General features: G+C 41.6%; 1 protein-coding gene across 1 annotated transcript; it reads left to right on the top strand.

Moving 5' to 3' along the window:
- The first annotated feature begins 1,519 nt into the window (after nt 1-1,519).
- LOC306983575 (alpha-2-macroglobulin-like) lies at nt 1,520-14,141 on the top strand. The gene is made up of 34 exons (XM_079584094.1): nt 1,520-1,902; nt 3,194-3,377; nt 3,444-3,600; nt 3,692-3,744; nt 3,905-3,925; nt 4,005-4,170; nt 4,242-4,326; nt 4,393-4,507; nt 4,591-4,711; nt 5,557-5,666; nt 5,741-5,911; nt 6,001-6,228; nt 6,305-6,517; nt 6,595-6,744; nt 6,989-7,120; nt 7,212-7,290; nt 7,491-7,650; nt 7,796-8,021; nt 8,113-8,236; nt 8,309-8,430; nt 8,511-8,562; nt 8,925-9,008; nt 9,098-9,274; nt 9,977-10,052; nt 10,136-10,292; nt 10,379-10,453; nt 10,529-10,691; nt 10,770-10,948; nt 11,781-12,002; nt 12,089-12,210; nt 12,371-12,452; nt 12,539-12,622; nt 13,854-13,959; nt 14,045-14,141. Exons 1-34 carry the CDS (start codon nt 1,823-1,825, stop codon nt 14,086-14,088), a joined length of 4,320 nt encoding a protein of 1,439 aa, XP_079440220.1. The 5' UTR covers nt 1,520-1,822; the 3' UTR covers nt 14,089-14,141.
- Nucleotides 14,142-14,662: the final 521 nt, after the last annotated feature.

The following is a 14,662-nucleotide window of genomic DNA, read 5'->3' as shown; positions in this document are numbered from 1 at the left end:
ATTGTGTTGTACATGCTAATATCTTATTTAGCCTCTGAAGGGTTGGACTAAATTAATGAATGCATTTTTAAACAAATAAGACCAATTTACACCAATGATCCAGTTCAAAAGTTTACACAATTGGCTCTTAACGGATGCTTCCTTCTTGTGCATCACTAAATGTTTGCAGGGTTTGTAATAGTTGTGTATGAGTCCCTCAGTTGTCACCAGTGTGAAAGTATGGATCTTACAATCATAGTCACTGCTAGTAAGGAGTCAAATATGCAGAAGATGCTGGAAAAGCAAAGAATGTGCAGGAGCTGGATGATTTTTCCTCAACCATTAAAAAAAAAAGAAAAAGAAAAAAAAGTTGTGGATCATTCAGGTAATGACACAATATTAAAATCGAGCCTATGTAATTGGTCTTTATTTTGTGTTTGTATTTTATTTAGGCTATTAAACATCTGTCATGTGAAAAAGATTTTTCAGGGCAGTAGGCTACTAAATAGAAACAATGTGTATGATCCGTCTTATTAAAAAACATATAAAAATAACATTTTGGAGATTCTGCAAGGAGTATGTAAACTTATGACTAAAGTATAAATGCAACAAAAATGATAACATTATTAGACGCCAAAATGTTGCTATGGTTATCACGTTCTTATGTTGCTATGTGTCAAATCATCGCAATTTCATGACTCAAAGGACAAAAATTAAGTGGATTCAATCCCACATTTAAATGCAGTTATCACTCTTTATAATTTACAGTGTGAATGTAACCACTGCTCCTCTAGAAGTATGAAAAACAAAACTATTTAGATTGTCAACAGCGCTCCCTTTAAGCCATCACTTACCGCGTTCGGCACTCTCCCTAAAACTCTCGTCATAAACACTGACTGAAGTTGTCCGCACTGCACAGTGAATATCTTATTTATATTGCGTCTAGATCTCGAGAGACTTTGTTGTTTATGAGGGGATTTGCGAAAGGATAAAGCTCGTGCTGATTCTAAACATACATTTTGAGCGAATTATTCGCATGCGGACTCTAAAACGCCTCTGATTTGCCACTGATTTTATGCACTTAACTGTGATTGGCTACAATGCTCAACGCTGAAACAACGTTGTTTCGTTTCGTTTTTAAATAAAAAAAATTCACAAAATTTCGTTTTGTGTCATCCAGTGCCCGGACTCGACTGGACTCGGACATTTTTCCGAGTCTAAAATGTCCCGAGTCCGTGTCAAGTCCGAGTACAAATTCATTCGAGTGCGTGACAAGTCCGAGTCCATTCAAAATTGGACTCGAGACCGGACTCGAGTCCGAGTCCGAGTTCGAGTACCCCAACTCTACCTGGTTGTAGAACAATGCTGTGACTTCAGATGATTAAATAAAGCTCCATTAAAAGTCTATGAGGTTTTTTTTTATATAATGGTGTCCACATGAGCGTAGCCTTAGTAATCCTGACTACATTGATTCGCTTGCTCAGGTGTGTTTGATTAAGGTTGGAGAGGCAGGAGAGCCTTGTGGAAGAGTCTCGTATCTGGCGCGAGATTTTGTTGGCATTGTAAAAGCGTGTGTTTCACGACAGATGCGTGAGAGTTGGCAACCCTGTGGTTAATTAGCGATGCTCCGCCCTAAAGACGTTCCGATTGCCTGAAGATAAAGTGTTAAATCAACCTGGTGTGAATTATCAGGAGCGTCTCAATAACGCTGGTATCAGTGCAGCGGATTGAGAGGAACTGTAGAGTAGTTGGACTGCGTGGATCTTGACAGAAGTGTTGCAGGGTTTGTTTGTTTTTATAAAGAGACGCTCGATTTCTGTGTAGCATTGGATGATTGCTCTCCATGGCTGTGAGAGAGATTTGTGTTTGGAAAGGGCTCATTTTAGCCCTTTTCCTCTTTGCCGTTGATGGACAGAAAAGGCCGTAAGTATATGGGCTTTGAGGTGAACAGGGGCCTAATCTATGCTGATGCCGTTTTAAAGATGGCAAAATGAAGCACTAAAGCTTTGACCATATGGTAAAAGTTTACTAAACACGTTGTACTTTGTGGCCACCTAATGGTCAAATGATGAATATGACCCACCAAACTGCTGTTCATTGGCACTTAAAGTCCCCCTATAGTCAAAATTGGATCCTTTAAAACTCACTTTTGATCACCAAAATGACATTTAACCGTTTGTTTGTTTGTTTGTTTTTGTCATTGGAAAAAATGTATCCATTCCTTAAAATGGCTTGATTTTCACCAAAAGGGGACTTAAGGTTAACACTTCATTGACAGTAACACTTAAAAAAAAAAAAAGTTGTTGAAGTTTTTTTTTTTTTTTGTGCTGTTAGTTTCTTGTTTTCTCATCGTTTATGTATTTCTGAACAAAATGGCTGTCTTGTGCTCTTATTTTTGACCATGGCAGCCCAGTGTGGCAAAGTCTGTGGTTTTCCTGTGGGTTTTTCCTTCCCAAGGTTTGTCCCACCCAGAAAACCAACACAGTACAGTACGAACAAATTTGGCGCTCCAACACACCACCCCACCTGCCACCTCCAATCCACTCATTTTGGGCTATTTTTGATTGGCAATTGACCGTTCTCAAAAACCCGCCCCCCCCCTTAGTTACTGTCGCTATGTCCGACAAGCTACGCCGCTCTCACGCCACACCATGTTCTCACGCAGTGAAAAATACATTGCGGAGCAGAGAGGACACTGACAACACACTGACCGACAGGACAGACCAGTTTACTTCTCGGTTTCTTTTGATATTAAACAAAGTCTCACCTTTCAAATTTGGTCATTTTAAAAAATACATTTCAACAATAAATATTGTTCTGTGTGAGACAGATCGCTGTAGAGCCTCAGTTAAAGCTGCTCGTGAACTGATCATCTCTTCCGTCTAGTTCATTTATAGCATCAAATAAACATGAATGAACATAAGGAGGAATGTTTTTAACCGCGGAAAGGCATCTGTACACACTGTTTTTCAAGTTCAAATCCTCCCATGTTAATCTACTAACTCTCCTGACTGCTTTGTCGGACAAAATGGCGGATGGTGAAGTATGATTGGTCAGATCACCTGTCAATCAAGCTCCCTGCGAAGGGTCAATTAGGCTAGTTTTGATTAGCAATCCTGTGGCTGCCAGTTTCTGTGAATGTTCAACCAACTTGTACATGTTCTGCCCTGATTCCTTATGGTTTCTGAACCTAAACTTCATGATGTCAACACAGGTTATTCATGGTGATGTTCCCTGCAGTGATTGAGTCTGGATCAGACGCCAAACTATGCATAACTCTTCTGAAATCCCAAGAGAGTCTCACGATGACCGTTTCTCTGCTTGATGACACAACTGGGACAACTCAACTCGTGCAGCAGGTTTTTTCGAAGCCGTTTCACCGCTGCTTTGGTTTCCAGGTCAGTCATTAGTCGCATGTGGCTTTTTCGTCTGGTTTGGTGTATGTTAACGGAGTTTCTCTGCAGGCTCCTCAAGTAGATGGAGAATCGGTGCAGAAGCTAAAGGTGGAAGTTCAAGGGAGGGTCTTCAGAGCGACCGAAGAGAGGAAAGTCATGTTCAGACGTTACCTGCCTTTAACCTTCATCCAAACAGACAAACCCATCTACAATCCAGGACAAACGGGTGAGCTGTGAATGACCCTTGGTTGAATATTATAGAAAGTTATGATCGCCTTCAAGTGCATTAATGTGAGCGTTTATTGCTTTCTTTGTAGTGAATTTTAGAGTCGTCACCATGGATGCCAAACTTGTACCTCTTGATCAAATGGTAAGACCTGATCTGATCATTCACCATATTGGGTGATGTGACCATCAACAAATTGCAAATTTAATGCAGATTATTTCTACATGCAGAGTTTTGCACTTTGCTGCAAAAGTGTGTTTGTGCTTTTAAATGCCTAATATTCTGTCGTCTTTGTGTTTTACAGTACAATCTGGTGGTGGTGGAGGTGAGAATTTGCTCCGGTTCAAGTCTTTGAATGGAGCTGACGCAGCTTTTTGAGCTTTGTTTACTAATTGTTTTAATAGGACAATCATAATAACCGGATTGGTCAGTGGACAAACGTTTCCTCAACGGAGTGGATATTGCAACTTTCACACAAGTTAAACCCAGAGGCTCAGATAGGGATGTACACATTGAAAGCTTTTATTGGTGACGGAACAGTCTCCCAAGTTTTTGAGGTGAAAAAATATGGTAAGTCGTTGTGAAAGATGTGTAATTGTAGATCTGAGGACTTGATCTAAAGCGTTTTGTTTCTGGTTTAGTTTTGCCCAAGTTTGATGTGACCGTAAACACACCACAGACGTACAGCGTTGCAGATGTGGGTCTGAAAGTTGAGGCTTGTGCCAAGTGAGTGACGCATTTTATTTTCTTGCCTTGTGGTTGGTCAGTTCTTGATCTTGTGATGTTTTCCAGATACACACATGGCCAACCTGTGCTTGGTCAAGCGTTTGTGGAAGTATGCCGTGATCCTTTTCCATACTCTGTGGTTCCTGTGCCTACCCCTCCGTGTCTGAATCAAACCGCTAAGGTGTGTGGGTCCTGCCTTACAGCTAAGGGTTTTTCTTCTGCTTGGACTTGACTTAAATGTGCCTATCTCTGTTCTCTTACCAGATGAATGCCACGGGCTGTGCCTCCCTTACCTTAGATACATCAGCGTTTTTCAACCCCAAATTTGAGAAGGGTCTTCAAGATTTGTTTTTTGTTACTGTGAACGTCAGCGAGGTGGGAACAGGTGAGCTATTGGCTGGTCTGAACCAACGGCATGTTTCTGGAGGAAGTTGATTTGGTGCGTAATCGCACATCCCTATATATACTGATGGATAAAAATCTGAGGATCATCTGCATTTGTAATCAACCATCAAAAAAAAGAGGAAAATCCATCCCTAAACATGGCATTTTCTTTGGCTGTAAAAATTGAGCTATCATGTTGGCACTACATAGTCTATGCAACAGAAATGTTCTTTGTACAGATGCGAAGTCATGTCTCCAAGCAATCTCATCCCTTAAAAATGATCACCCAACACTTGTAATGATTCTTTCTAAACTGTCATCAATTTAATATCTGGTTTTGTTTGGTACCTGGACACTGTGGAATCAAAGAAAAGGACGCAAAAGAGGCGTTATCAGCAGCGTCAATTTGCACTACCTCCTATGGATCTAAAATGTCCATATGAATAACAAATGGTAAACAGAATGGACTTTATATACTATGAACAAACTTCATTACATCAGCCCCAATGTTGGAAGGAGTTTCTATCAAATCTCAAACCGATGGGACCAGATTGTTTATGCCGTTTGCAGAATTGGCCTTTCCAGGATTTTTAATACTAGAAGATCCACCAAAATGTTCTTTCAGTCAAAACTCTTTATCATTGAAGCATGTTTTATTAGATTGAGCTGGTTTTAAACCTGTGAGAAACCTTTTGAAGAAGTTTAACCAAAATAGTTTAATATAACAGCTGATATAGTTTTACCATATTTGTTTTATTTTTTTCTTGCCATGAAAATATCCACAGAAGCTGGCATGGTGTTAAAAACAAACAAAAATTATTCGGTTTGATGTTGTTTTTTCCCCAGATGTGGTTATGTCAAAATATGCAACCGTGTCCATTACATTTGAAATCGGCAAGGTCTCGTTTTTGGACCTCCCGGATAATTTTGAACGTGGATCAACGATTAATGCAAAGGCAAGTAAAAGTTCATCCATTGTCATAGAAGCCTTCTCATTGGTTCCCTTTCCTAACCTAATCTTTCCCAACAGGTCTCAGTGTCTCGTTTCGATGATACTCCAATTGCAAACAAAACGGTGTATCTCCTGGACAGTAACAGCTGGCCCAACAAACTGCTGTTGAATCTAACCACAAACCAAAACGGACTGGCCACGTTCTCCCTCAAAACCTCTAAACTGACTAAAGCTGCTCTATATCTGCTGGTACGATTTGCTCTTTTGTATTTTGTGAAATGAAGACACCTCTCTCTCTCTCGCTCTCGCATGCAATGACTCCATTCGTTGTTCCCCAGGCAAGTGCGACTCCAGCAGTTATTTATGGTTACAAATTGCCATACTTCACTATAGATACAAGGGTTGTTCAGCTTCTCCAACCTGTTTCTCCTGATATTCCATCAATTAGTCAACTGACTATAGTGAATCTTGAGCAGCCACTCAAATGTGGTGCTGCGTTCCCAGTGACGGTGAAATATTCTTTTGTTGGAGAGGCTGGTAGCTACAGCGCTGACATTATCTATATGGTAAGTGGAGATCCGTTTTGTAGTGATTTCGATGACTGCTGGTCGGTTTGTCCAGCACCTGTTTGTCTTCTGCCAGGTCTTGTCCAGAGGAGTGATTGTTCTCCATGGAAGTCTGAAGGTCACAGCAATGGCTGGTGATACAGTCACAAGTGGCTCCATGTCGTTCAAGCTGTCCGTCAATGTCAATATGGCTCCCGTGGTGCAGATTCTGGTCTACTGCGTTCTGCCCAGTGAGAATGTACTTGCTGTTAGTGAGTCTTTTGACACTGAAACGTGTTTAAAAAACCAGGTAGGTTGTCCACTAGCATCTTTTGGCTTCAAATGGGGAACAGTGTGTCATACAGCATGTGTTGGTCCTTGTTCCAGGTGTCTCTGCAATTCTCTCCTGCTACGGCTGTTCCTAGAGAGGGAAATGTTTTGACGGTCTCTGCTCAAGCAGGATCCCTGTGTGGCCTCAGCATTGTAGATCAAAGCATCTGGATCTCGGATCCCGGAAGACGTCTGAGTCCTAAAATGGTATCCATGTTGATTTAAATGCTTGTTAGACTAGATTGACATTTATGTCCAGATTTATAATTTGAGTGTAATGCTGATGAATCAATTTGACAAACGTATGCTATTATGATTATTGCAGTTTTAGTGTACGTTTAACACCCAACATTATAAACTCTGTGACATAACATACCAAACATAAATGCATTTAGTTCAAGAATTTTCCAAAAACAAGCGACACACCAACTCTATTGTTTCATGGTCCCAGGTGTTTGACTTGCTCCCGGTGAGATTGCTATCAGGTTACCCAAACAGCGTTGAGGATGAACCAGGGTGTGTAGGTGTTCGACCATTAGTCCGCCGAGATACTCCTATAGATATTGCCTATGCAGCCTTCAAGGTAGAAAACCATTCATTACCATCTAGTCACTGAATAATATGGAGTCATTGACTTTACATCTGTCTTGTGTTTTGACTTGTTACTCTGACAGAGCGTGGGAATGAAGATCGCAACAAATCTCGCTTTACAAACCCTTTTTTGCCAGCAGTTTCATCCCATCATCTCTGAAAGTAGGTCTATGTGGATGAAATGAACACATTCTCCATGATGTGGTGAACTTTCCTTGAGTTATGGGAGGTTATTCATCTGTGTATTGGCATTGGGTGTTTTTAATCTTATTTTTATAAATGCAAAAAGAGGGGCGATTGAGATCCTTGGTACTAAAGTGCATGCAGAAAGCAAGAACTAGTCTTTTCTTGTCTTATTTCAGCAACCTTACCTGCTCCTTTACCCATTAAAACAACTGATGTGGTTAACTTGGCTACTGCTGCCGCTCCTCCAGAAGCAGAAAATGCTGGAAAGCACTCTTTTAAAGTGACCGTCAGGAGTTACTTTCCAGAAACATGGCTCTGGCAGCTTGCTCAAGTGGGGTTAGTGAAGCATCTTGCAATAATAAATAATAATTTGTTACATTTATAGAGCGCTTTTCTGGGTACTCAAAGCACTTCACATGGGAATCTCCTCCAGTTTTTACTTCTCCAGTTCTCATTATTTCTCTCTTCTGCTGTCCTTCAGAGACACTGGCTCCATTAAAGTTCCTCTCAAGGTTCCCGACACCATCACCACATGGGAGACGGAGGCGCTTTGCCTGTCCTCCAATGGTTTTGGTCTGGCCCCTCCTGCTGTCCTGACGGTCTTCCAGCCCTTCTTCCTGGAGCTCTCCCTGCCACACTCCATTGTCCGTGGGGAGTCTTTTAATCTGAAGGCCACGGTCTACAACTCTCTGTCCAAGTGCATCATGGTGTGTCATTGTTTATTTTCCTTCATACAATGGATCTGTATAGAAAAGTTCCCATGTCTTTGCTCTATATGCCCTGATGTTTCATTGGCAGGTTAAAGTAACTCCAGCTTCATCCACGGCCTTCACTCTTAAGCCTCTTACTGATCCGTATTTGTCCTGTCTCTGTGCCAATGAGAGAAAGTCCTTTAAATGGGTTCTCACAGCTTCTGTTCTCGGTCAGTTTTGGACTGTCTATCTCTAAATTGACTGTATAGTAGGTGTTGCTCATTTTCTGTCTGTCACTTCAGGAGCTGTCAATGTGACTGTCAATGCTTCAGCTGAAGCGTCCCGGACTCGATGTGGCACTGAGGTCGTGACAGTACCGACGAGAGGACGCATTGATGTAGTTTCTCGAAGTCTACTTGTCCTGGTGAGTGTTAACCAGTCTTCTGGAGTTTGATCATGGAGCTCATGCTGCTTTACTGATGTGGTGTTTTATTGCTTTTATAGCCCGAAGGACTTGAAAAGACAAACACCCAGAGTTGGTTACGGTGTCCAAAGGGTTTGTTTGCACTCAATGGCCCGGTTTCACAGAAAGGGCTTAAATTAAGCCAGGATTAGGCCTTAATTCAATTAATTCAATTCACATTTATTAGGACGTTTAGGTTACATTTATAAACATGCCTTAGAAAAAAAAAAACATTACTGATGTGCATCTTGAGACAAAACAATGGCACTGACTTAATTTTAAGATATGTCAGTGCAAATTGCTTTCAGTTAATGCGCCTCAAGCTTGCTTTTTAGTCTGGGACTAGGCTTAAGCTGTGTTTGTGAAACTAGGGGTATGATCCCCTAACACATTCTCCCCGTGCAGCCAAGCAATAGCCTAGCGCTCAATGCTGATCCATTCTGTTCTGTCCCAAGGAAACGTTCTTTCTGAAGACGTGACTCTGACGTTTCCAAAAAACGTGGTTCAGGAATCAGCCAGATGCTCAGTTTCACTTCTTGGTAAAGTATTTCATGGAGTAGAAACAGACAGGTGATGTTTGGCAGAATAACTTTGTTTCTGATGTGGGTTTATGCTTGACCTCTCGTAGGGGACATAATGGGTCGTGCGCTGAAGAATCTGGATAGGTTGTTACAGATGCCATCTGGCTGTGGAGAACAGAATATGATCATTCTTGCTCCCAATATTTACATCCTGCTGTACCTGGAAGTCACAGGGCAACTCACGGCAGCCATCCGAGAGACCGCTACGGGCTACCTTCAGAGCGGTATGGGTGACCAAATCCACTAAATATGGGTGCTTCTCATTTCTTATTTGGGCATCCTCGTTTCCTTTTACTCCCTTTCTTTCCTCGCGTCTCAGCTCCACCCCCTGTAGGATACGAGGAAAGGCTGCAGGGAAAGAAAATGAGGATGGAGGAATCAAAGGAAAGCTTATTTGTATATTGGAATATTCTTTATCTCTCGAGCGTCACTTCAACGCGTCATCAGCTGTGCTCAAAGTATCTGCCCATATGTTGTTAATGTTTGGTTATTTAAGAAATTCATAAATAATAAAGATAAAGCAGGATGCCCTGTTAATATACGAGTGATTTATGGTTTATTTAAACTGCAAAAGTAAAGCATACATTTAAATTATTGTGACCGATGGGAAGGGAGAGGAGAATTTATACGTGCGTCCGGTTTCTCGACAAGACTTCTGCATAGGATAAACCTGTGCATCTTTGCTCATGACTCCTCTGGACGCTTCCTCACCGTGCAATTAGAGAATTGAGATGTCATTCAATATGGCTGAATTCGATTGCTTTCTGGGTCACAGGCTGGAGGAGCGAGGAAACAAGGAAGCATTCATTTTAATATTGAGAAGCACCCTACGTAGTAGACTAAGTTCCTGGTCTAGTCCTGCTCTTCCCTTTTGAGTCAGGAACTTCCTTCCTGACCAATTTACATGTGGCTTTTGACTTGATTAGGATACCAAGGACAACTGAACTACAGACATAACGATGGTTCATACAGCACATTTGGTTATGATGAATCGAATGCATGGTGAGTTTCACACTGTTCTACTGTGGTGTATAATCTGTTGTGGCACTAGCAGTTTGTAAGTTTAGTTTGTACTCCACTGCCAGGTTGACCGCCTATGTCCTGAGGTCCTTTGGTCTAGCGAGGCAATTTATTTCCATTGATCCACATGTCCTGCAGAGTGCAAAGGATTGGTTGACCAGAAAGCAGGGTTCAGATGGCTGTTTCATGCAGAAGGGAACTCTGTACCACAACGACATGAAGGTGCATTACATTTTTCTTAAAATGCGCTCTAACCAATAGACTTGGTGTGACCGTTCTTCTAAATCAAATGTGCTGGTGTGATTTAGGGTGGAGTTAGTGACGGCGTGACCATGACTGCCTACATTGTTTCATCGCTGCTTGAACTAGGCGTCCCTGTCAAGGTAAAAGCGGGAGTTGTATGAGCTTATTGGAGATGACCTTGTTCTGGGTGTCTGATATATGCTTTAATTTTTCAGAATCCGGTCATTACCAAAGCTCTGTCGTGCTTGAGGCCTGTTGTTGGGAACCTGGGAAACACTTACACCATGGCTTTGCTGGCCTACACCTTCAGTCTGGCTGGAGAGACCACCACTCGATCACAGCTTTTTACTGCCTTGAACAACCGTGCCATTTCTAATGGTGAGCTTTACCAGCCTCTTGAGATGTTGGCACATCAGGTTTTTTGGCATCCACATAAACCCTGCGTCTCATCCTAAGGCACTAAGCTCCATTGGTCTCAGACGACATCTGGTGATACTCTGGCGGTGGAGATCAGCTCGTACGTGCTGCTAGCGGTTCTCAATGTAAAGCCGAAGCCTGCTCTGGGCTATGCTAACCGTATTGTCAACTGGCTGGTGGCCCAGCAGAATCCATATGGAGGCTTTTCCTCCACCCAGGTGCCTCTACCAAACATGAGTGCAATCACTTGGGCTGTGTCCACCAAAGCGTTTTTTCAATGATTTCAATGGGAGTGTCGCTTTGTTTTTTTAAACGCCACGAGCGTAACGAGGTGCTGGATGTTTTTTTTTCACGCTGAGCGCTTGTCATTTTTTACACGTCGCTGAGAGTTGAAGAATGTTCAACTTTGGGTAAAACGCAGCGCTTATCAGTGTCACGTTTTACCCAACTGTCCAATCACAGTGGAGGACAGGCGGGACTAATACCATACCGACCAACTGTTACAACATTCGTTCTGTACAACGACATCAACCAGCAGAGCTAACCGAACAAAAACGGTGCCACGGATATTCTGTATCATAGCAACGTAGCGTCTCAACTGAAAAAACGCTGCGCTGCCAAAACGCTGTCAAGCGCCCACAGCTAGGTGTTTTCAGCTGGCTAAAAACGCTTTGGTGACACACGGCCTTAGGCTAAGTTCAGACTGTCGGTCCAAATCCGATTTTTGTGCATATCTGATTGAAATCCGATTTAGCAAGTGTGAACAGCAGAAAAATCACATGAGAATTTTTACAAATCAGTTTCAGTCTGACTCTTTTTTTTCTTTTTCTTTTTTTTTTAAAGCATATTCCTACCAATGCAACGGCATTGCCATAGAAACCAATGCAGCTATTCTGAAAAAATTGAAAGAGTTGCATGGACCCAAAAATCGGATCTGAACCGTTGCTATACTGTGTAGACGTCTAATTTGACTGGATTCCAATCAGATTTGGACTAACAGTGTGAACGTAGCCTTCTAGAGTGGAGTTGTTAATCTGATGCTTGTTTTAGGACACGGTGGTGGCTCTTCATGCCCTATCTGTGTACGCTACGCAAGTGTTCAGCTTGAAAGGCTCCAGCACTGTTACCGTACAGTCCTCAGTGGTAGGAGGAGACTCTTATAGCTTTAGCGTGAATCAAGACAACAAGCTGATGTTTCAGGAGAAGCCGCTGAAGAACGTTCCTGGCAAATATAGTGTTAAAGCCACAGGATCCACTTGTGTGTCTGTGCAGGTCTGTATATTCACCCCATCTATTCCTGTTTCTGTTGTGCACGTCCTAATTCTCCTTGTTTTGTTTGCTCTGCACTCATACTGTAGGTTGCGTGTTTCTACAACATCCCAACACCCATTGATGCCAACGGGACGCTGAGCGTTGAGGCGAAGGTGACTGGAGACTGCAAACCGCTAGGAGCCAATCTCATGTTGAACTTCACAGTGAAGTAAGAATAGCTTTGGCTTTGTGGCATTATTTTCCTGTTATCACTGTAAAGCTGCATTGAAACAATCTGTATTGTAAAAAGCGCTATATAAATAAAGGTGACAGCTCATGCTTTCTTGATCCTGTTGATTAAACCTACATTTCTCATCGCACTCATTCAGATACAACGGCGCAAAAGCAAGCACTAACATGGTTCTAGTGGACATTAAGCTCTTGTCTGGCTTCACGGCAGATACGTCACCGGTACGCACGCAGATTAAGATGATTTAGAAAGTCTCAAGATGCTTCAGATGTAATTGTGTTTGTAAACGATGGTCTCTCGCCCTCAGCTTGGTTCTCCACCCCACTCGTTCGCCCGGTTAGTGGAGCGGGTTGATTCTGGAGATGATCGTGTCCTGGTGTATCTGAAAGAGGTGAGACTGGGAATATTCACTAGCTGCCATCTTCATGAGTGCTTTACAGCTAGTCTCTCCCCTGTGAAGGCCTCCTTCCCTTCACAGATAAAACGTTGTCGGGATGATTTCGGCTCACGTGGCTACGCGCAAGCGATTAAATTCTGTATTATAAATGTTTCAAGGCTTGTACCTTGGAACTTTTTTGGTTTGCGTTCTCGAGACACCAGGCAGTGTTTTGTGCAAATGAGTGACCGGATCACATTAAAGGGATAGTTCGGCCAAAAATTATATTAAACCCATGATTTACTCACCCTCCCGTGAACGTGTGTCGACTGTTGAAGGAAGCCCGTTATTTTCATTTATAAAGTTTTAAATGTATATTTTTATGACAAACCCGCACGGATTACCCTCAGAAGGCCTTCGGTTATCCCCCTGGAGCCGGATGGGTTACTTTTGTGAAGGATGCATGCTCATTTTGGGGACTTGAAGGAGGTGGACCCCATAACTTGACATTATAACCACTGAAAGATCTAAGACATTTTCTAAAATAACTGAAAATGTGTTTGTCTGAAAAATGATTGACATATTCATCTCGAACGGCTTGAGGGTGAGTAAATCATGGGTTTAATATAATTTTTGGCCGGACTATCCCTTTAAGGGTTTTCTGTTAGAACGGTGTCGTGTAAGCGGCCCTTAAGTTAATAACTAATGATCGTTGCAACGGAAGTGAATCAATCAAAAACTAACTTTAGCTGGACAATAACTTTATTCTAGAGCTGATGTAAAGCCAAAACCATCACTGTTACTGTAATCTCCTTATCACTGTAAAGCTGCTTTGAAATAATCTTGTTAAAAGCGCTGTATAAAAGGTGACTTGACTGTATACAAGTGAATCTCGAAAAATTTGAATATTGTGCAAAAGTTAATTTATTTCAGTAATTCAACTTAAAAGGTGAAACGAAGATATTATATAGACTCATAACAAATAAAGGCTTGATATATCTCACTTTGCATGTAATAAGTTTGATTATGGCTTATGAAAACCTCAAAATTAGAATATTGTGAAAAGGTTTTCATAAGCTGTAAGCCATAATTATCAAAATTATAACAAATAAAGGCTTGAAATATCTCACTTTACATGGAATGAGTCTATATAATGTATTAGTTTCACCTTTAAGTTGAATTGCTAAATTTTTGCACAATATTAATTTTCACCTGTATGTGCTGCTGTTCATGCTTTGTCTCACAGGTTCCCAAAGGCGTCCCCATGAGTTACACTCTGCAGCTGAAACAAGTTCATGCGGTGGAAAATCTCAAGCCAGCGGTCATCAACGTTTATGACTACTATCAGACAAGTACACTTTCATCATCCTAATCTTGCTTCGCTCTGCTGTGTTCTCTGTTGAACCTGATCCAGCTCATTTACTGTTCCTCTTTCAGGTGATTCGTTTGAGACCACATACACGTCCCCCTGCATGCTTTGAATCAGAACCGGCTACAGGACACACGACTTGAATAAAACTGCTTTTATACTATCAGTCCATTTGTTGCCTCCCTCTTGTTCCTCATCTGAGATGTTTGTTTGAATTAGGAAGTTGCAGCGTTCATGAGTTTCTACTTGGACTGTGACTTCAAATCCTTATAACATGCTCACTCAGGCAGTGGCTTTTATATATATATATATATATATATATATATATATATATATATGAGACCCTTGACCACAAAACCAGTCACAAGGGTCAATTTTATGAAATTGAGATTTATACATCAATGGAAAGCTTATTTAATCAGCTTTGAGATGATGTATGGTTTGTTAGGATAGGACAATATTCAAGTATATTATTTAGAATATTCAAATATGGTCGAGATACAACTATTGAAAATCTGGAATCTGAGGGTGCAAAAAAATCGAAACATTGACATGTTTTACAAGTTGCCCAGTTCGTATGAATGACCTTCCCCCTGACCCCGCCCCTAAACCTAACCATCACTGGGGTTTAGACGAATCGTACAAATTAGTCGTGAGATACATTTGTCGATCTTCTGAAAGATTTT

The sequence above is a fragment of the Phoxinus phoxinus genome, assembly GCF_949152265.1.
Source record: "Phoxinus phoxinus genome assembly, chromosome: 16".
Classification (NCBI taxonomy): Eukaryota; Metazoa; Chordata; class Actinopteri; order Cypriniformes; family Leuciscidae; genus Phoxinus; species Phoxinus phoxinus.
The sequence above is the reverse complement of the archived record's forward strand: the minus strand, read 5'-3'. Positions and strand labels throughout refer to the sequence as shown.

Excerpts from the sequence above, each read along its gene's own strand:
- LOC306983575 (XM_079584094.1), top strand. The coding sequence starts at position 1,823 with ATGGCTGTGAGAGAGATTTGTGTTTGGAAAGGGCTCATTTTAGCCCTT. Across the intron at positions 5,912-6,000 it reads AAGCTGCTCTATATCTGCTG|GCAAGTGCGACTCCAGCAGT; the intron begins GTACGATTTGCT and ends GTTGTTCCCCAG. Across the intron at positions 12,623-13,853 it reads TCCTGGTGTATCTGAAAGAG|GTTCCCAAAGGCGTCCCCAT; the intron begins GTGAGACTGGGA and ends TTTGTCTCACAG.